The 19,004-nt window shown below is 51.3% G+C and overlaps 8 protein-coding genes across 8 annotated transcripts; 3 read left to right on the top strand and 5 right to left on the bottom strand.

The window, feature by feature from the left end:
• Positions 1-534: 534 nt before the first annotated feature.
• On the top strand, positions 535-3,995 carry BDV17DRAFT_287441 (uncharacterized protein; the record flags this gene model as incomplete). The annotated part of the gene is made up of 6 exons (XM_073761176.1): positions 535-1,031; positions 1,113-1,717; positions 2,492-2,497; positions 2,562-2,788; positions 2,877-3,593; positions 3,684-3,995. 6 exons carry the CDS (start codon positions 535-537, stop codon positions 3,993-3,995), a joined length of 2,364 nt encoding a protein of 787 aa, XP_073619917.1.
• A 306-nt stretch (positions 3,996-4,301) lies between these two features.
• Positions 4,302-5,854, bottom strand: BDV17DRAFT_146856 (phosphoesterase superfamily protein). The gene is made up of 2 exons (XM_073754402.1): positions 5,175-5,854; positions 4,302-5,125 (listed from the first exon to the last, which is right to left on the bottom strand). The coding sequence occupies exons 1-2, from the start codon at positions 5,730-5,732 to the stop codon at positions 4,322-4,324; spliced, it is 1,362 nt and encodes a 453-aa protein (XP_073619916.1). The 5' UTR covers positions 5,733-5,854; the 3' UTR covers positions 4,302-4,321.
• Positions 5,855-7,646: 1,792 nt separating this feature from the next.
• On the bottom strand, positions 7,647-8,514 carry BDV17DRAFT_287439 (uncharacterized protein; the record flags this gene model as incomplete). The annotated part of the gene is made up of 2 exons (XM_073761175.1): positions 7,647-7,894; positions 7,947-8,514. The coding sequence occupies 2 exons, from the start codon at positions 8,512-8,514 to the stop codon at positions 7,647-7,649; spliced, it is 816 nt and encodes a 271-aa protein (XP_073619915.1).
• Positions 8,515-10,077: 1,563 nt separating this feature from the next.
• Positions 10,078-11,546, bottom strand: BDV17DRAFT_146820 (uncharacterized protein). Its single transcript, XM_073754401.1, has one exon. The coding sequence runs from the start codon at positions 11,291-11,293 to the stop codon at positions 10,127-10,129; it is 1,167 nt and encodes a 388-aa protein (XP_073619914.1). The 5' UTR covers positions 11,294-11,546; the 3' UTR covers positions 10,078-10,126.
• Positions 11,547-11,624: 78 nt separating this feature from the next.
• On the bottom strand, positions 11,625-13,232 carry BDV17DRAFT_252791 (MSF1 domain protein). The gene has a single exon (XM_073756589.1). It carries the CDS (start codon positions 12,847-12,849, stop codon positions 12,052-12,054), a length of 798 nt encoding a protein of 265 aa, XP_073619913.1. The 5' UTR covers positions 12,850-13,232; the 3' UTR covers positions 11,625-12,051.
• Positions 13,233-14,352: 1,120 nt separating this feature from the next.
• On the top strand, positions 14,353-14,664 carry BDV17DRAFT_252789 (uncharacterized protein). Its single transcript, XM_073756588.1, has one exon. It carries the CDS (start codon positions 14,451-14,453, stop codon positions 14,607-14,609), a length of 159 nt encoding a protein of 52 aa, XP_073619912.1. The 5' UTR covers positions 14,353-14,450; the 3' UTR covers positions 14,610-14,664.
• Positions 14,665-15,587: 923 nt separating this feature from the next.
• BDV17DRAFT_299541 (BCS1 N terminal-domain-containing protein) lies at positions 15,588-17,410 on the top strand (the record flags this gene model as incomplete). The annotated part of the gene is made up of 3 exons (XM_073763890.1): positions 15,588-16,279; positions 16,336-16,691; positions 16,751-17,410. 3 exons carry the CDS (start codon positions 15,588-15,590, stop codon positions 17,074-17,076), a joined length of 1,374 nt encoding a protein of 457 aa, XP_073619911.1. The 3' UTR covers positions 17,077-17,410.
• Position 17,411: 1 nt separating this feature from the next.
• BDV17DRAFT_146696 (aminotransferase) lies at positions 17,412-18,750 on the bottom strand. The gene is made up of 2 exons (XM_073754400.1): positions 18,594-18,750; positions 17,412-18,534 (listed from the first exon to the last, which is right to left on the bottom strand). The coding sequence occupies exon 2, from the start codon at positions 18,435-18,437 to the stop codon at positions 17,649-17,651; it is 789 nt and encodes a 262-aa protein (XP_073619910.1). The 5' UTR covers positions 18,438-18,534; positions 18,594-18,750; the 3' UTR covers positions 17,412-17,648.
• Positions 18,751-19,004: the final 254 nt, after the last annotated feature.

Genomic DNA, 19,004 nt, shown 5'->3' with positions numbered 1-19,004 from the left:
TTAATCTATTGTGCCGATCGTTCCTTCCTTCAGTTTCTGTGCTCCAGCACCTTCCTGGTATGTCAAATTGATTAGCATGAGAATTGCCAGGGAACTACCGAGCAGCCGTCCAATGTTGTCTCAACTGGCCCTGCCAAATGCCAGTATAGGCGCCTAATCATTCTGCGTGTTATTTTCATATCTAAAAAAGCAATAACTCTGTTCAATGTCTCATCTCTTTCGTGGGGTGAGAAAGCTGCAGTACAGGCCCGCTGAGTCGGAGTGGAGATAGGGCACCATTGCCGCATCCGGACAGAGGATATCGGACCCCACCACCGGCCAACAAGCAGATGTTTGCAGGTATACTTGTTGCAGCACCTGTTGATCTACATTCCAGAAATGTTCTCGGAAGGTCGCATTATATCGCATCGACCAAGCTCAACGTGCTTGTAGGTATACTCCCAGCCACCCACAACAAAGTCAGCCCAGCCAGCCAGCCAGCCAGCCCTGCATCCTCAACACCCTCAACCAGGCCCTTTCAACGGTCTATGCAAAATGATCACCGACTCAGCGCACGCCTCCAAGGCAGGCCACCTCCTAACACACACCCTCCGCCGCCGAACCCTCCTAATCATCTTCCTCGCCATAGCCCTAATCCTGATCTATCCCTTCGGCTCGTCATTCCTCCTTCCAGCAACAACCCTAAATCCATCCTCACCACTCCCCGAGTCCTCCCTCCCAAACGCACAGCTCCCGCTGAAAGCCAAAGACCTCTCAGCCTACGACCTCCTCTCGCGGCCCATCACAAGCGACCTGACAACGATTCCTAAAATAATTCACCAAACATGGTTCCCGGCCGGCACGAGCATGTCCGAGTCGGCACAGAAATGGGTCGAGACGGTTAAAGCTCACCATCCGGACTGGGAGTATGTTCTCTGGGATGATGAGAGTGATGAGGTACTGGTGAAAACACACTTTCCTTGGTTCTTGGATACGTATCGCTCGCTGCCGAAGGAGATTAATCGGGCAGATATGGCGAGGAATTTTTATATGTTCCCTTTTTGGGGGGTATGCTCTTCTATCTATTTCCTTCACTCTTACCCGCCTTAACGTGCGGTGCTAATGAATGACAGAATGTACGCCGACGTCGACACCGAAGCCCTCCGCCCCGTGAACTCGCTCTTCGCAGCACATGATGTCGCTCTCGCACCGCATCTGGAGTCAATCTCCTCGCGTAATCCCAGTTTCAGCTCGAGCCCAGGACCCAGAGTACAACGCGCCTTCATGGGCCGCATGGCACACACCCTCGACCCGGAAGGCCTAGGCGCGATCCCGAACGGCTGGATGGCCAGCCCACCAGGCCACCCCTACTGGCTCCTCCCCGTCCTCGCCGTCCTCGAGAACCCAAAAGACGACGGGAGCGTCGAGGGGATGACAGGCCCGGGGATCTTAGGCCCGCTAATAAAGCAGTACTTCAACGCGCGGAAAAGCGGCGAGGACTCGGCGCTGCGAAGACAATTGTGTGAACGGGTGCAGAGCGTTCAGCCAGCTTGGGACCTGTTTTGTCCAAGTGCTGGGTATAGTCTTGAAGATGGAATTGCGGGTGGGGGTGAAGAGTTGAAGCACGCGCTTGTGCTTTTACCCCGAGAGCAGATCTACCCGTTTAGCTGGGTGGATGACGGCGATGTGAAGAGTTGTCTTGGGGCGAAGAAGAACGAGCTCTTTGATGCGGAGGCTTGTAAGAGGAGGATGGATATTGATGCCTGGCCGAGTTATTTTATTACTTATTGTACGCATACTTGGTAGTCTAGTAGGTACACATCTACCACATCTACTAGCCTAGCCTAGCCATATAAACAGTTCTATCAATAGACCAGGTATAGCTAACTTAACAAATGAGACGAGGTAAATATAGTCATCATTAAAAAGACCACCGCCGCATTTGGACGCTGATGTACCACGAATAACAAAGGGTTGCATTGATGTGGGTATGCCATTGTTGCATCGCCACTACCAAGGTACAGACTGCTCCAGCTCCAGCTCAGCTCCAGCTCCGTAGAAAGACTACTGTTTAAATATTATGCATTGGCTGGTACGTAGCCGTAGCCTTGAACTGAACCCAATTGAACTCGAAATGCACGCAAACTCTGTCCCGCCGGCTCGACCGTGGAGTATCGTCCTTTGTACACTGTAAGCTAGCCAGCCAGCCCTAACTCATCTATCCACGCGTGAATTGAGAAGGGAGCATTGAAAAAAATGGACAAGCGCTAATGAGATAATTACTTAGCAACTGGATCCTCTGGTCAAACTTGACCATCCTATTCAACAAATGGATTCTTGAATCAACTCCTTTCCGTGTGTCCTTCAGCCCTATTCCCTCCCTATCTATCCTACAAAAAAAAAAAAAAAAAAAAAAAAAAAAAAAAAAAAAAAAAAAAAAAAAAAAAAGAAAGAAAGAAAAAAAGAAAGAAAGAAAAAAAGAAACCACTAGCCTACTAACATAAATTCCCAGGCTACCGTACGCATCACTCCCGGAAACCCCAACCATGCCCCAGCCTTCAACCCTAACAAAACGAAAACAGCAATCCTCCTAACAACCTGGCACCTCCTCTTCGCAACCCTCTGTACACAACTCCTCTCGCGATACACATCCCTCCTCGCCAATGACGGAACCCGAACCTCAACGCGAATGACACCAACGTTGTACATGACGAAAATAGCCCCCATCGCCCTCCTCTACAGCGGCAGCCTCGTCTGCTCAAACATAGCGTACGTTTATTTGAATGTGGGGTTTATTCAGATGCTTAAGGTACTTATCTTATCTTGCCGAGACTCCTTTCCTCGTTGCCTTCTTCATTTATTGCAAATGCTGATATTTGTCATTTGATTGGGAATAGGCATCCGGCCCCGTAATAACCCTCCTAACAAGCACTCTGTACGGGGCGACGGAGCTCACAGCCGGGAAACTGGTTAACGTGGGTGTTATTGCTGCGAGTGTGGCGCTTACGGTAGTCAGCGAGGTCCGGTTCTCGTGGGTTGGTGTTGTGGTGCAGCTTGCGAGTTTGGTTTGTGATGCTTGTAGGTTGGTTTTGTTGGAGGTTCTTACGGGGGGTGGGTCTTCTAGAGAATCTTCTTCTGAAAGGATTTCAACGGGGAGGAAGGATGGGGGAGGTAAGGATGTACTGGATGAGGAGGGTGGTTCTGGCGTTGGAGATGAGTCTCCTCCTTCTTCAAGCCTACATACAAGCCCTAATCCTGATTCTGATCCCGAAAAAGATGGTGCTTGCGACTTCGAACATGAACCTCTACACGAAGACCCCACCGAAGACTCGGATCAAAATAACAAACAAACCCTCGGCCTCGCGAGAATGGACCCTCTCCTAAGCCTCTACTACGCGGCACCAATTTGCGCTTTCCTAAATGGCATCTTGGCGTGGCGGGCTGAGGTCTACCCTCTTCTTCATCTTCAGCAGGCCACCTCGACTTCGACTTCGACATCGACATCAGCAGGTGGCAGCGACAGCCTGGTAGAAGTTATAATGGACACCGGTCTCAGTATATTACTCCTCAACGCCCTCGTGGGATTCATGCTGAATGTTGCTGTTTTTACACTCGTATGTATATTCCCTCCCCTCCCCCATCATCGATCCCTTCTTCATCTACCACCTCCCTATAAATAGCATACTAATTCGTACATTGTAAAGATCGGCAAAACATCCGGCCTAACAATGACGCTTGTCAGCATCCCCAAGAACATCCTGCTCATCCTCGCGTCTGTCGTATTGTGGGGGGCGAATGTCTCTATCCTCCAGGGGGTCGGGTACGCGGGAGCGTTGGGGGGGTTGGTTGTTTATGCGGGGGTTGGGAGGTATTTTGCTAATATGAAAGGCTTGGGGGAAGTGCGGAGGGCTATTGGCATGGTTGGGATGGGAAGGGAGAAGAGGGGGAGGTTCGGGTATGAGGCGCTGGGTAAGGAGAAGGGTAGGGGTGGGGAAGGGAGGGAGAGTGTTTTCTAGATTGATAGTATTGGGGTTCTGGATGTGGAGGGTATCCTCGGGCGTGGGAGGTATAACAGAGAAGAGAGCCAGATTTATAGCGCGGAGCTGGAGCTGGAGCTAGAAGGGGGAGAAGACAGGAGTTAGAGGTTGTTGGGGGGGGGGGGGGGAGTATACTGTATGATAATTATAATTTGGATATAATGAGCAGGGAGATATAATCAATCAGCAAATAAGGTCTGAACCGTCATATTCGTTTTACTCTATCGAGCATATTATACCATCTTATCTAAATCATAAGCCATAAATATCATATCTTACCACCCGGCATCCCACAGACGACCCACCTAAGCCTTCTTAAAAGCCTGCGGCTCAGGAAGAACCTCAATCGTATCATCCCTCGCAACCCCCTTAATAAGGTGCTCAAACGAAGCAGCCGCCTCAACCCTTGGCGTAAACGGCTCAAAGTCCCAGAGATATCCCAGCGTCCTTAAGATCGAAGTAGCCGAGTAAGAAACCTCCTTACCGGCAGCATTCGTCCCCTTCTGCTCGACCGCGCCCTGCGCAACCCAAGGCGAGATAAGTAGCGTCGGAATGCGACCACCAAGACGATCAAAGGGGAAAGTGTAGTTCTGTCCGTTGGGCGTCTCAAGCGTGAAAGTTAGGTTATCGGGCCGCGGCGCAAGAGGCGCAGGGACGTGGTCGTGGAATCCACCAGATTCATCAAATGTCAAGACGAAGAGGGTATTTTCCCACTGCGGGCTTGCGCGGAGCGCGTCGTAGACGGACTTGATGAACGTCTCGCCGTCCGAGATGAGCCCGCTCGGGTGCATGGATGTTGTGCCGACGCCGCAGCACGAGGGGTTCAGGTAGGTGAGGTCTGCGAGGGCGCCATTGGCGGCGTCGTCGTAGAACTGCGCGAGGGGCACGATCTTGTCTTCGTTGCCGGTGGCATAGGTCCAGTCAAAGTAGCCGGCGTCTGGGCCAGTGCCGCCGTCGGGGTCGACGTAGTTGATCCAGCTGCGGCCGGTTTCGGTGAGTTGTTGGAAGATTGAGCGGTTGGGGAGTTCATGGTTATTGAAGCCTTCGTCGTTGAGGCCGTGGCCGTGGGATGTGCCGGAAACAAGAGCGGCGCGGTTGGGGTTCGTGTTCTACAACATTAGTATGTATGCTCGGCAAAACTTGAGGTAGGTGACCTACTCCTGGAATGTCAGAGTGCCAGTGGTTGAAGGTGAGATAGTTCTGGACCAACGAAGTCAAAACAGGCACCTGCTCCTCGGTGTAGTAGTGCATGACCTGAGTGACAAGGTCGGTCTTGTTGGCCTCAGCCTCATAAAGACGCATCTGCTCGTGCGCAAAGCCCTTGTTGGTAGCCTTGAGCTTGCCCGACGCGATAGCCGCATTGTCAGGTGTGAATTGCCCATAGAACTGAATGTTGTTGCCGTAGATGGCATGGTCTGGGTCATTGATAACGGAGTCGAAGCTCTTGGGCGCGGTGCAGGCCTGGCCCTCTGCGGGATCGGTCAGGTTGAACGGGTTGCAGAAGGGGCCGCTCTGGAGCGGGTTCTCGAGGCCTTCGAGCGTCTGGCCGCCGAGGATGTTGTCGAAGGAGCGGTTCTCCATGACCAAGATGACCACATTCTTAATGTGTTCCTTGAGGTTGTTGATCGAGCGGCTCGAGTGCGCCTGATGGCCTGCTGGGACGGCCGCGGCCGCGACAGCGAAGGAGAGGAGACCGAAGTATGCGCTGAGATGCATTGCTGTCCTAAAAGTTGCTGCTGTTGCTGCTCTTTTTCACCGGATCGGCAGCGCCTTTTATAGCTTCCAGGTGAGCTGGTGGGAGTGCGAGGTGGTCGATGGGCAGGTGCCTTACTCCAACCACGTGCAGGAGAATGAACCTGTGATGCATCGTGCTCGCACACTCCTTGCCTGAAGGAGGTCTGCCGACGCTGATCACGACGACGGCTACGGGGGTGGACCGCACCGTCAACACGGCTGGCGACATGGCCAGAAAGTCTGTAAGCGAGTGCCAATGGGATGGAACTGGATGTGCACGCGTGCCTGCATTGTTGCAGTGCATGCGGGGGTCATCCAGATTGCCTGGAGTATTCCATCAAGACCAAGCAATGACAAGCAAGCATAAGCCCTCCTTGGCTGGATCTGGCCAGGGGTGGAGAGCTTGTCCTCAGGGCGTGCGGAGGAACTGCAGACTCATTGGCCGTGGGTGGAGGTCAATAATAATGGAGGTGCTGTCATTGGCCGTTGGCATGGTCAGCGGAGGTCCACGTTGGAGCTGGGACAATTCAATGAACCAGGCATATCATCTGCATACAATGAAAGAACCGGTAGAACGGCCTTTCCAGGAACCAGAGACTGCGACCGTGGGAGACAACAGTCTGAGCCATGGATGTCGCCGGACTCCGAAGTCTATCCAGCACCTAGGTATGATCAAGCATACAACTATGAAGCAAAGACAAAACTCATCTCTAATTAGCTAGATAAGACAGCGCTCGCGAGTCGGTCGCTTTGAGCTCAGAACAACCATTGCATACAGAGCAACCCTCCGGCCACGCCGCGTAATATGCCAATACACGCCGCATCCCTTACTCCTGCCAAACCGCCACGCTAGACGCCGATCCAGCCCATCAACTCGTCTACGCAGTCACTGCGAGTCCCAATGCATCTGAGAAGTAAAATCGAGGCCGCCGGGATAAAGCTGAGCCATGACCAGCTTCACTGAGGCGCTGGGAACGTTTATGGGCCACGGCTATGTGCCTCGCTCAGTCAGCTCAGCTAAGGGCAGGTAGCTCGATGAAGTAGCGACGATCTCGTGGTCAGATCTGGTGACTTCGATGAGAGGCCAGTAGCACCACTCAAATGGGAAAAGGGTGAGAAGCCGCCATGCAGCGGATATCTGTGAGAAGAGCTTGAAGAGGTAGACGCGCTGGCAAGAGCATAAACCCGGCCAGTGTAGGAGCAGCTACACAGCAGAGGCAGATGCGAGGCCCTGATTCTGGAGATTAGGTTCCTAAGGCGCGCAGAAGTCATCAACACTGGTCTTGGAAGGGGGGAAGGTGCGATAGTTAGGGGTCGGTCGCTCCTTCCTGTCGCAGACAACGCTGACCGTCCATCGCGCCTTCCTCAAGTTATGTCGTCCCATCAATCAGGCAGGTTCGGTTGGGTCCAAAGTCGGTCGTTCCTGTCTTTTAACTATCCAGACAAGCCGTGGAGATGAGCGACTATGTAAGGTATTTGAGACGACTTGGTTGATGCATTGATGTGATGATATATGGCCATTAAACTCCGTAGATGCAACTATATACGGCGATTATGTATTGGCTTCGTGAAGATTGCCACTGCTGCCAGGCATCGGCGCGTCATTCTGCAGTCTTGTTGACTTGCAGCGACCAGCGCCGTGCTGAGCAGACAGCCTAGTATCTAGGTTTTGATGGGTTGAGCGAGTGAGAGCATCGTATTCTGATGATGCTGTTCATCTGTGGCGTCGATCAATATGTCGAACGGCACATGGAGCCTTCGGCATCCAAGTATATACGGGCGACGTTGCCTGATGAGACCAGATCGGGCCGCGTTCGCGCGTTATGTGCAGTAACATGCTTTGGCTTTCGTTGAGTCATAAACAAGGATCAAGGATCAAGGACCAAGATCTAAAAATCAATCGTCGCTCGAAGAGGTTCCTGATGATGGTGCTTGAGCGCATACGAGTTCGATTTGTATGTCATCTTCGCCTTGCGGCGGGGTGGTGCCATAGGCTGGTGTCCGGTTAATGATCCCAACGGCGACTTGTTGGGCTTGTTCAGCGGCGGTCATATTATCGATATACCACGTCGACCATGGACTTTCGCTATCTCCAGTAGTTTTGATGATGGCCGTCTTATCGTCTTCATTCTCCATCGCGAATTCTAAATCTCAAGTTAGAATGATAAGACGTCTCAGACTCACTTCTGTACTTACGCTCAACAGGAAATCGCTGGACGTCAAAAAATGGCGGTGGGCAGTTCGGTACGATTGGCGGATTGTCGCGGAATGAGCCGATGATAGTGTTGAGGGGATCACTATAAACCTCCCCGCTAGACACCAGCTTGTATACAGTCTCTTTCAGGAAGTGCTTAAGATTTATCGAGCAATCGGAGCCCCAAACACCGTCGCAACCATTGTTACCGCCCGACGGTGTGCCAGTCAGGTTACCGACGCGGACCGCAATCTCGGACGTGCGGTTGAGATCAATGACAGAGTTGTTGACGTAGGCTTCGTATCCGATCCAGAATCCAGCCTTGGTCATCGGCTGCTGACCTTTGCCTCGAGCGTCGGCATCGAAAGCGTAATAGAAGTTGATCGTTTCAAGGAAGAGGGGAGGGAATTTGAAAGAGATGGCGGTTTGAGCCAGCGGATCGACGCATCCGCTATCCCAAAAGGAACAGATATCAGCGGTTGCAGGGGCGGAAAAGGTCGCTAAAAGCATGAGAAGAAATAGGTACGACCGGGTTCGGTCCATCGACCATGATGTGAAGAGGGCGGCCATTGGATCGAGCAGTCGTCTAGCAACTGCCTGGAGGCTCACTTATGCCGGAAGAGCCAGGACAAACACCATCCTACTGCGAGATGGGGTATCTGGAGCGAGAGGTTCGATTGCGAAACGATAATATAGCAAATGTAGCGAAATAAGCCGATGCGTTCGACCTGTTGCACGGAAAGATAACAACGGGAAGAGTTCCACTGGAGAATTCGAGGTCGGTCGTGATGAACGCTGGGTATCGTCGGAGAGGCGCCCGAGCGTTTGTTTCAGTGCAATTCGAGGAAAACCCGCCCTTTTGATGGTTGGTGGGAGCAATACGAAACGGTCCGAGAGACGAATACAGTCGCTCTGCCACACGGAAGGGCGAGAACTCGAGGGTCGCGCGAAAGAAAACGTGGAGGGAGTGAGTCGGACGTAAAAGGGGATGCCAGTATCAAGGGCGACGGCGAAGGCGGAGAACGGAAAAGGCGCGGCGAGATGATAATATAGGTCCAAAGCGAGGACACGAGACAGAGACAGAAACAACGGAGAAAGGCCGGCCTGAAAGAGCGAACAGCAAGAAAGATTCAGTCGGTGATGGAACAGGACAGGGCTGGAGGTCAGACTGCAGTTGAAAGTTGGTAAGGCCCGGCGGTGGTGGACGCTGGCCCTGGAACAGTGGACAGTGGACAGTGGTGGACTGGGTGGTTGCAGTAAACACCTAGCGGCCTCCCTGGTGTCCTTGGCCTACCCCTGATTGGCCCCCTCCGCATCGGCCCCCTCCGAATCAGGAAGGTGCGGGTGGGGATTGCTTCCAGGGTCATCCCAGCCAACCACTCGCCGGCCTCGTTCGGGTAGCGCTGCTTCAGAACAGAGATTTGAGACATTCCACTACAGCTGGTCTTTTTGCAGTCAATCGCTGGGGTGGTCTGTTCTACAAGTTTGGGGAAATGTCTCAGTCACCTCGCAGTTTTTCACCACTTCTTCTGTAGCAATTATCTCCTTCAGCATGTGCCCAAGCATTTCAACTGCTCGATTGCTCTGAATCAGGGTGGCGCTCTTGGCGACTAGGCCTCCCCACTTGGTGCCCCCTTAGCTGGTGATTGGTCCCTTCAGGGTCCTTGCGGGAAAAAAAAAACATTCTCGCTGAGGTCATCTTATTCGGCCAGGAATGAGTCCCTGTCGATGATCGATGACGCAATGAGTCATGTCGCATCTCCCGCCGCTGTGAACATCTGATCAGCAAGAAGAATATGGGAGGCTCAGAGGTCGATCACTGATTCTCTTTGCTGTTGTTGATTGGAGACTGAGAGAATAAACTGAGACTGCAGAAGTATGGAACCAATGCTGAGTTGGATGTCCAAATGCCTCGGACTACTACGCTGGCATCTACCGGCGGAAAACTGTTGCCTTGTTTTCTGGTAGGTTATCAAAGTACCACCCGCTGCAAGCCACCCGCAGGTAGTGGACTATTTCGAGAACCAACATTGAATGGAAGTGAGGCGGCATCTGTCAAGGCTTTCATGTGGCCTTCAGGATAAAGTACATACTTCAAGGTACCTAACAATGTACAGATTCCAGCCTAAAAGCTAGACTCCTTCAAGCAATGACCCATGAGCCAAATGTGCGTCCAGTAGATCTATATACTTTCGGTTCTCGACATCGTCTTTTCTGGTTTGATCTCATCCAGGTCGGTTCCCTTCGGCTGGGCCTCCTTTGTAAATCTATATGTCTTCAGGCACCTGGACTCCAGATACTGGGCGTGACCTCGGAGAAAATCCAGGGACTCGTTGAGCCTGTTCACCTTCTTGAGGAACTCGCCCAGTTCCCGCTTGGAATGCACATCCCCAGGGAGCCCTTCAGTGCTTGCGTTCTTGAGAAATCTCGTCATCTCTCGATTCAGGTTTTCGTCCGCCTGAGCCACAACCCGCCGTATAGTTTGTAGATCCGCTGCCTGAGTAAGACTTAAACCCGGCATCTTTGGGGCCTGGTTCAATCTGCGGGACTTCTCCAGCATCAGGATCTTCCTCACTATCAGGACAAGGAGCATGATGCGCGACTTTTTGATTTGAAGCCACATTGCATTTTCCAGAGTAGCTCCACGGTGTCCGAACACGACATCAACAGCTTCCGCGAGGCTAAAGAATTTCGACCTGACTCTGGCTTCATCTGATACAGGCTCCACGCACTTACGCCAGTTGAGTTTGGGCAGAACAAACTTCTTATGTTCGCTGTCCTGTTCGATGCCGTGTCTGGGATTGTACACCGTCTCCTTCCAGGCGATATACATCTTTCGAACATACGGGTCGAGCTTTTTGACCACGGTTTGCTCGACGTCTAGTGCTGGATTCGCCGCGAACTTGAGGGCAGAACAACGCGCAACACTTTTGCCGGATTCGATGACCTGGCAAAACATCTCAACACTATGCAGCGTCGTCTCAAAGTCATCGAGCGCATGCGGCACTTGGACACGATCTTTGTTCCATCTCGACACGTGCCCGCTATCCGATGGAATCTTGGATTGTTGCGATTGGATAAAAGCAGGGTCGAGGGTAGGGGGATAGCTAAACGGATTTCCCGTTTCCGAGGACGAATAGTCGTCTCGAGAGTCTTCAAGTAGTTCCCTCCCCTGAAGCCCATCGCCGATGTCCGATATGATTTGTTCGATGGAAAGTCTTTCGCGGTGCGCCTTCCGTTTCGACCTAGCAAACACAGGTAGTCGACTTCGTCCTGCGCCGATTAGCCGCCAAATCACTAGTTCGAAGTCGAGCTTTGGCATGCGCACTTTGATAGGAATACCCAGCATCGAGCCGCTCCTCGGTAAGGTCCGTCGATGAGTGATTTCTGCGCAAAAAATGTCGATTGCTGTTAAATGCGATATTCAGAGTATTGTCACGACGAGCCAGGGACCAGGCTGGGCGGACGCTCCAAGCCGTTAATTGTGTTGGTGCGCATAATGGCCGCAAGCTGCTTGCGAGCATCGCGTCAATCAGCTAGGCAAGCGATACATCCATTCGGACCGCTCCTCTAGCAGGTCGAATGATCCGCGATCCCGATAAATTGGAGTCTTGCGAATTGAAGCTCATACGATGGAGACCGCCCGAGGCACCAAAGGAAACTAGTGTCGCTTACTAAGCGGACAACTGCCAGCCGGACAGTGGTCAAGGTCAAGGTAAGTAGACCATGCTTCTACGGAATGGAGTTAATGGGAAGTGTGGTAGAAGTTAAGACTAGCGCTGATATGTCGATATAACCTTGTTCAACAATTTGTTCAGGTGTAGTGAGAGTATATTGTACAATGGGTGTCTTCAAACAAATGAAGCGACCGAATCTGGGCAAATGCCGCTAGTATACATGGTTTCGTGACAATATTCGTCAAGTACATGAAGTACAACGCTTCTGAGGACAAACAACTTCCAGAAAGTGAAATATGGAAGATCAAGATAGTGGGAGAGTGTCAAGATGAAAACAAATGGAACCCAAACGCCAATGCTCCACGCTCGAATGCCGCATCAATACTGCCGGTGTTGAGTTTTGCAAGAATGTTATTGATGTAGCCGGCAATCACTCATCGTTGTCAGAGTTGCCTCTGAGCCAGACACGTTTCCAAGGACCTTCTGTGCCAAGGACAATGGCCTCTCGGTCCTGACGCATGCCGTCCAGGACACCGACAATACCGCCGCTGCGTAGACGCTCAAGGACAACATTCATTCCTTGTTTGCTCTTGAGGATGGCATCACGAGTACGGTTGAGTCCAATCAACTCAATGGTTCGTTGGATACCCGCGGTGGACAACGAGGTGAAAAATCCACGCTTAGGGGCCTCCTCCTCGTATTCTCCAGCATTATCACCAGCTGCCTCGGTCTTCTTCCGACCAAGGAGCTTCCCCTGTCCAAAGCGCGAGCGGAACGTAACAGTCGTGTTCACCGTGGTTTGCTCACGTCGCTTATCGTCAAGCGAGAGACCCTCAAGCTTCTCCAATCCGCCTTCCAGTGGCAGGCGCCGATAAACTTGCCTCTCCACCACGCTGAGAATCCCGGTCCACTCCATGTTGCGTGATTCAGACTCCATCCAGCCCTCTTTAGCATCAACAACCGTTGTCTCAAGGATATAGCTCTGCCCGGAACTGTCGGAACCGCCAATACCTTTCGGAAGAAGCTTCAAAATGCCAGAAGGCACCTTCGATTTCTTTAGATGAATACGAGTCGTATGAAGCCGCTGCGTCTTCGGGTCGACATAGCGATCAATGACATCGGTAGTCAGCACATGTCTGGAGTAGGGATTTGGGTAGCGGAGGAAGTAGGCGAGGGAAACGGCTGGAAACGAGTAATCGTAGGTATAGAGGTTCTCGAAGAACTTCATGATTACCGATGCATGTACACTGTACGCGCGTGTCGCTCTTCAATCGTTTTAGATGGCAGATGGTATGATGGGGGGAAGTGGATGTGTGGCGATTGCTGGGGGATCAGGTCGACTGCTCAACCACCTTTTCTTCGGACTTGCGCTCGGCTCGGGCTCCTTTTGGTCGAGAATTTCCCAGCTATGACGCTAGCCCGATTAGTAAACGCGGGGTGATGCGCTGTGACTGGTCACGTGTCATGGTGCCACAATTGCTTCAATCATGAGATGGTCGATCTTGTCTTGACATCATCATCTATTTTTCAGGTCCTGGCATCATGATGATATTGATGAAGAGGCCCTTAAATGCTCTGCAAAGATTGTCTCGTGACTGCAGTAGTGTGGCCTAAAGTGTACAAGAACTTATATACACGGGCAGGACGAAACTGAAGTCTAGTATTTATATGTATTTCAGTTCTGCATAACTTAAATCTGCTACTATAGTTCAAACTCTAAGAATGCTGCTTACCTACAGCTCGTACTTCTCGCCCCCCCCTATCTAATGCAGCTTGTTTCTATATAGAGGAAATCTATAAAGAAGCAGATTTTCCTACATTGCGCCCGGAAAATCGCCAAAGGCTACTTACTGATTGCTAGTACTGGCCTCGCAGGTTACAGCGACCTCAGCTAAACGGGCTGGATTGATGCTCAAACAGTGATAGGTACCCCTGGGTATGAGTCTAAGGTTTCTCCGACCGCCGGGGGAGTCCTTTCATGTCTCCATTCGTAGATGGTTAGGGTTAGGGATGTGTTCGGCTGTCTGTTGGGGCACGCTATCCACCTAGTCAGAACGCAACAATTTTGCTTGGTAATTTTGGACTCATGAAGCCGGTGCGGAACGGAAAAATTCTGATACATAGCATCTATGATGTCCAGGGTCAATAGTGTTGCTACCAGATTGCCTGAAGGTTACGGAGCAGCGACCTGGACTGTCGCAGGATTGCGGACGCCCAGACAGATGGAGTGGACAGGCGATGAACAGCACAAGGTCATGGTGGCACTTACTCTTGACTGTTCAAGCACGCATGTTTCCAAGTCATTGTATCGCATTCTGCTGTAGTATGTTGAAGTGAGCAGAACATATCAATTGACGTCCTGAAAAAAAACATTGTCTTGAAAACAGGGTGCAACATAACTAATCAAGGCTTCTGCAAGACAGCATTGCCAGCAGATCGCATTGTAAATGGGTTGTTGGCTTGCAGGAAGCCCGTGGTAAGGAACGTAGGAGATATAAGTATACCTAGAAAGCATCACAGTCGAATGGAAAAGCCCTCAAGCAAGATCTGGCACTCTCCCAGGCGACCTAGAACTGTGATGACTCTATCAGCTACCAGATTGACAAGCTCTTTTGTCTCTACTCACCTTCTCATCCGATCACGTAGTACGGTAATCGCTCAACTGGTCTCAGTAAAGCTTATCTTCCTGACAGATGACAAGAATTCAGTCGCTTAGTGGTTTAGCGACATCGGTTAGGATATATCCGGCTTCGATCTGGTCATCATCAAGGAAGCTCTGCTCGGACTGATCGGCTAGACCAGAAAGCAGAAGTGCAGCTTCTTGAGCCGATGCCCCAGCGCGGCCACTGTAGGGCCAGTCGTAGCCAGCCTCCTCAGCTGCATCCAAAAGATAATCGTTTTCGTCACAATCGAAAGTATGGGGATGCTCTCAGTTGGGGTCCTCGTCTTCGGGATAATAGAATGCGGTCTTGTAGACAACCAAGTTGACGACGAGGGAGCGGCTCTGATAGCAGAAAATGGAATTTGGCTGGGTGCAGGAACGGATGATGTGAAGATGGAATGGGATACTGAGAAAGAATGAGATTGGAAACTAGTAACTACTTATACTTTTGGCACTCAATGGCATCCCGGAGTCAGTGCCCTGAATTACGTCTCTCCCACGGCATCAGCAGTCACATAGATACGGGCAAGCCGATGTGACTGGAGCTGCGCCAGGCGGACATCTGCAGGGAACTTGCATCCGTGATGTCATTTGACTGCCTTCTCTAGCCTCTTCCCTTATCCTATTGGGCCTGAAGCAAGGGCTAAGGACTCGATGAGCATCGAGATATACAATTTTCAAAGCCGACATGCAGATGCTTCTCTGTCAAGTGATCTTCTGGAGGAAAGCTCAAGGCAGGATCCGACATACTATTGGCTTTCACAAACATGACATGCAATGTGCTGGCTGGACAGTTTTAATAATCTAGTGATCTACACGCCACTGCATGCTTTCAAGTAACTAATAGGAAGAAAGGCCCACTACCAGGGTACAGAGTATAACTAGTCAGTGTACAGAAGAGTAGATACCCTATACTTCCAAGGCTCGCATGCAGATAAGGCTTAACTGGGCTGGCTGGATAGATCTAATAGTCCAATGATCTACACGCCACAGCCTCCTCGTCCTATGTAGTACTCTGTTGACGTCAAACACACTCTGTACTATGAGTGAAGGAAATGAGCTTGAGTCGGGACGTACATCTTGCATCTTGGAAATTCAGAAAAAAAAAAAAAATTTACAACGCCCTATAGTTGTTCCTTCTCATTGGCTAGTGTAGTACCTGTCTGCCTCGTCTGCTTGAGGTTGTTGTTTGCCACAGGCCTTTCTGCTACACCACACCATCAGCTACAGAGCTGACCAAACCCTGCGACCAAGTCTTGCCAGGTCTGCCTCATTCCATCAAATTGACATTTCCAGCTCATCTTATGAGAGCCAGTGTAATCCAGCCATTCCTGGACCTGCTCCGCAACACTCTACATGTTGAACCTCTTGTGTTTGTGAACATCGGCCTCATTATCATCGCCATCATAACCTCCCTTCGGTCTGCCGGGAACACATTATACAGTTACGCCGAGAAGACCTGCTTGACAACAGTCCATGTCAAGGGTGATGACGCTCTCTACGATGACAGTGTCCGCTGGATGAATAACCACGCATTCCAGCATCGAAACTTCCTCTCGGTCCTGGCGCAAATCACGAACGATTCCGATAAGAACAGACACTTAGTGGGCTCGCAACTGGCCGGGCTAAAATCCGACACCCTGATCAGCTATCGAGAGGTAGATGACCTATCGTCAATTGAACTGAAGCCCTTCCACGGGACCCGTTTCTTCTGCTCCAAGGGGACATGGATATATTTCAGCCATACCACGAACAGTTCTGAGAGCACCAGTCGTTCTCCACAAGTAGAGGGAAATCCCAAATTGACGCTGCAGTGTCTCAGCCTCTCACTCTCTCCGCTTAAGAGCTTCCTTGACGAGGTCCGCGCGTATGCTCGCAAAGTCTCGGTGTCTAAAATCACAGTCTACCGCACAAGCCCTAACACTCGAGATGTCGTTCGATGGAAATCCGTCGCTTCACGGCCATCCAGAGACATCTCTACCATCTTTCTCGATAAGTAGAAAAGCAGACTATCCTACGGGACATCAACGAGTACCTCCACCCGCACACAAGGCAATGGTACGCCAACCATGGAATTCCGTATCGACGAGGATACCTGTTCTCCGGGCCCCCAGGCACAGGCAAGACGAGTCTTGCGTCTACTATCGCCGGTGTCTTTGGGCAGGATATTTACGTGCTGAGCCTGCAATACCCAACCATGACAGAACCGCAATTCATCCGGCTGTTTTCTGAGGTACCCACGAGGTGCATGGTGCCACTAGAGGACGTTGATGCGGCCAGGCTCAACAGGTCTGATATGGTGGCCGCAAGTGGCAAGGTTAGCAGCAAGCTCGCCCAATCTACCCCTGCATCTGCATCTGCATCCACATCCGCAATCTCTCTCTCCGCCTTACTCAACGCAATTGATGGTGTATCGTCCCACGAAGGACGCATCTTGATCATGGCAACCAATATGCCGCAACATTAGACCGCGCCCTCATCCGCCCTGGTCGAGTAGACTTGCATATCCGATTTGGGCTGCCGTCTCGCGAGGAGCTAAGGTATCTTTTCTTGAGCATTTATAATGATACAAACCCAAGGAATCAGTTAGGTACTGGCCAAGAAAAGCAGGAAAAGCTGCAGGTAGAGAGTGAAACGCTGAATGAGCTTGCTTGGAGATTTTCGAGAGACCTACCTGAGGGTCGATTCAGTGCTGCGGAAGTTCAAGGGTTCTTGCTGCGGTATAAGCGACAGCCGGAGGGTGCATGTGGTAATGTGACTAGCTGGGTTGAAGAGATGGATATAGGCTACTGAGAACGATATCAGAATGGGTTTGTGATATAAGCATATATACCTTCACCATGTGCCTAGGCTGCAGTGACACTTCATCGACTATAGTATAGTATCAAGATGCCCCGCAACACCCATGCAGCATATCAATTGCTTCGAAATAGAACGCTGCCAGATTGCCTTGTTTGTCTGGAGGATCTTGTATCCACCTGCATGATAGGAAAGTACATTAAGGATCCAAGGAGGCCGGGGTTAGTGCCGCGGGGTAGCTGCCCGAAACATCAGCGCAGCACGTGCCTACCATGCTTGGAGTGCTACTAGGGAGAGGTATCCTATTTCACGAAGGCATTCTACTTAATAAGGGGTAACTGCTTAACGAGAGTGTTCTGCTTGACGATGGCGTCCTACTCAATAAGCGTGGAGAGCATCCCGCTCAAACTATAGCCGGCCGAACATTGGTCCGTGTAGTAACCGGTAGTATACTCAGCTCAATCGCTTCAACAATAGATTCAATTTGGAGACTCCAGAAGATGAAATCTCCGGAGTTCATTCAAAAACTTCAGATTAGCTCTTCTGTAGTAACCTGGCAAGCGAACCTAAGCTTTGTTCCCTCTGAGCACGATTCGACCGAGTATGAAACCTCTCACCCCATTGCTCAGCAAGCATAACTCGCCATCAATGAGATCTGTGGCTGTCATTACCTGCTCGGTGCAGAAGCCTTCAGACAGGGCGTAGCGTCTGCTGGTGCCCGCATTCCCACCACTTGACAGAGGAGGTGTAATCCATTCAGGCCCATCTCGCCCCGCTTGGTCCCGCCGTCGAAAGTATGGAGTTGTAATGCTTCCCTCCATGAGCTCACCATTTGAGTTCACAAGAAGCACTTCGGCGGTATCCTGTAGCGACGTAATTCCCGCCCGAGCTCGTGCCGCTGCGTAGACCTCACGAGCGGTTGTTTTGTGCGTAGTGAATGGCGAGGGTGTTGTAAAACCGGTATCGACGTATACGCGCCATGGCGTAGAGGTCGGATTGATGATGAAGGGAACGAGAAAGTTCTCTAAGTCAATCCGTGCAGCAGGTTGGGTTTCGACCTTGAAGCTTCCGCTATGATCAAGGACTAGCCGAACGCGCCAACATCGCCCTTTATGAGGTATGGATGTATCAAGATATCGGGCGAATTGGGCGAGGTCTTTGTCGAGGAGCTTCGATGCATTGCTCCAGTTGAAATCGCGAGCGGCATTGCGGAGTCGATCTTGGTGGTAAGGGAGGAGGTAGTACGGAGAGATGAGCGGGTCAGGGTAGGCATTCAGACCTCGTTGACCGACTACATCGGGAAGGTGAGGATCGTAGCGCAGCGTAGAGATGATCTGGAAGGATTGTGCAGACATTGCTCACGAGTTGTAAAACTTTGAAGCTGGAGTTGCGATCATTTTTGACGATTCTGACCTATCCACGTGCAGCAGACCGGTTCGCGCCGAAATCGCACTGAGCAAATAGCAAGCGTATTGTTAGTCTCAAAAGTGCCAAAAGTACGAAAGACAGACAGGGCTTCAGCCATTATTAAGGCGAGCAGCTAGCAAAAGCCCCTATGACGACGGTTCGAGCTCCAAGTGCGATCTGGTGATGGCGGCAGTGGAGCAAGCTGGGAGCCATTGGTTTTGCGACAGCCTGATTGGCCCGACCAGCACTGAGCTCGGGACCGCTGCTGCGTAGCCGGAACGCATAACTTTTTCAAGGCCGCAACTCTCTCGCATCTCACCAAGCCAGACTGAAACGCGGTCCTTTGCCAACCACCCTGCGCGGTGAGTTTGTCTCCTGATTCCGCCCAAGCATTTCCAAGTGGTCAATTAACTTGATCTAATCTCAACCAGGCTACCAAACGAAAAGGGGACAGAAAACCACCGAAACCCAGGCATTCACCCGATTCGAAGCATAAAGATCCCTTCCTCGGCCAT

This window comes from Aspergillus undulatus (genome assembly GCF_047715775.1).
Source record: "Aspergillus undulatus strain CBS 261.88 unplaced genomic scaffold BDV17scaffold_4, whole genome shotgun sequence".
Lineage (NCBI taxonomy): Eukaryota > Fungi > Ascomycota > Eurotiomycetes > Eurotiales > Aspergillaceae > Aspergillus > Aspergillus undulatus.
This window is presented reverse-complemented; position numbering and strand designations above follow the sequence as displayed.

Coding starts and splice junctions, on each gene's coding strand:
- BDV17DRAFT_146820 (XM_073754401.1), bottom strand. CDS start 11,293: ATGCTGGGTATTCCTATCAAAGTGCGCATGCCAAAGCTCGACTTCGAA.
- BDV17DRAFT_252789 (XM_073756588.1), top strand. CDS start 14,451: ATGCCCCAGCGCGGCCACTGTAGGGCCAGTCGTAGCCAGCCTCCTCAG.
- BDV17DRAFT_252791 (XM_073756589.1), bottom strand. CDS start 12,849: ATGAAGTTCTTCGAGAACCTCTATACCTACGATTACTCGTTTCCAGCC.
- BDV17DRAFT_146696 (XM_073754400.1), bottom strand. CDS start 18,437: ATGTCTGCACAATCCTTCCAGATCATCTCTACGCTGCGCTACGATCCT.
- BDV17DRAFT_146856 (XM_073754402.1), bottom strand. CDS start 5,732: ATGCATCTCAGCGCATACTTCGGTCTCCTCTCCTTCGCTGTCGCGGCC. Junction 5,126..5,174: donor GGCACTCTGACATTCCAGGA/GTAGGTCACCTA, acceptor CTAATGTTGTAG/AACACGAACCCCAACCGCGC.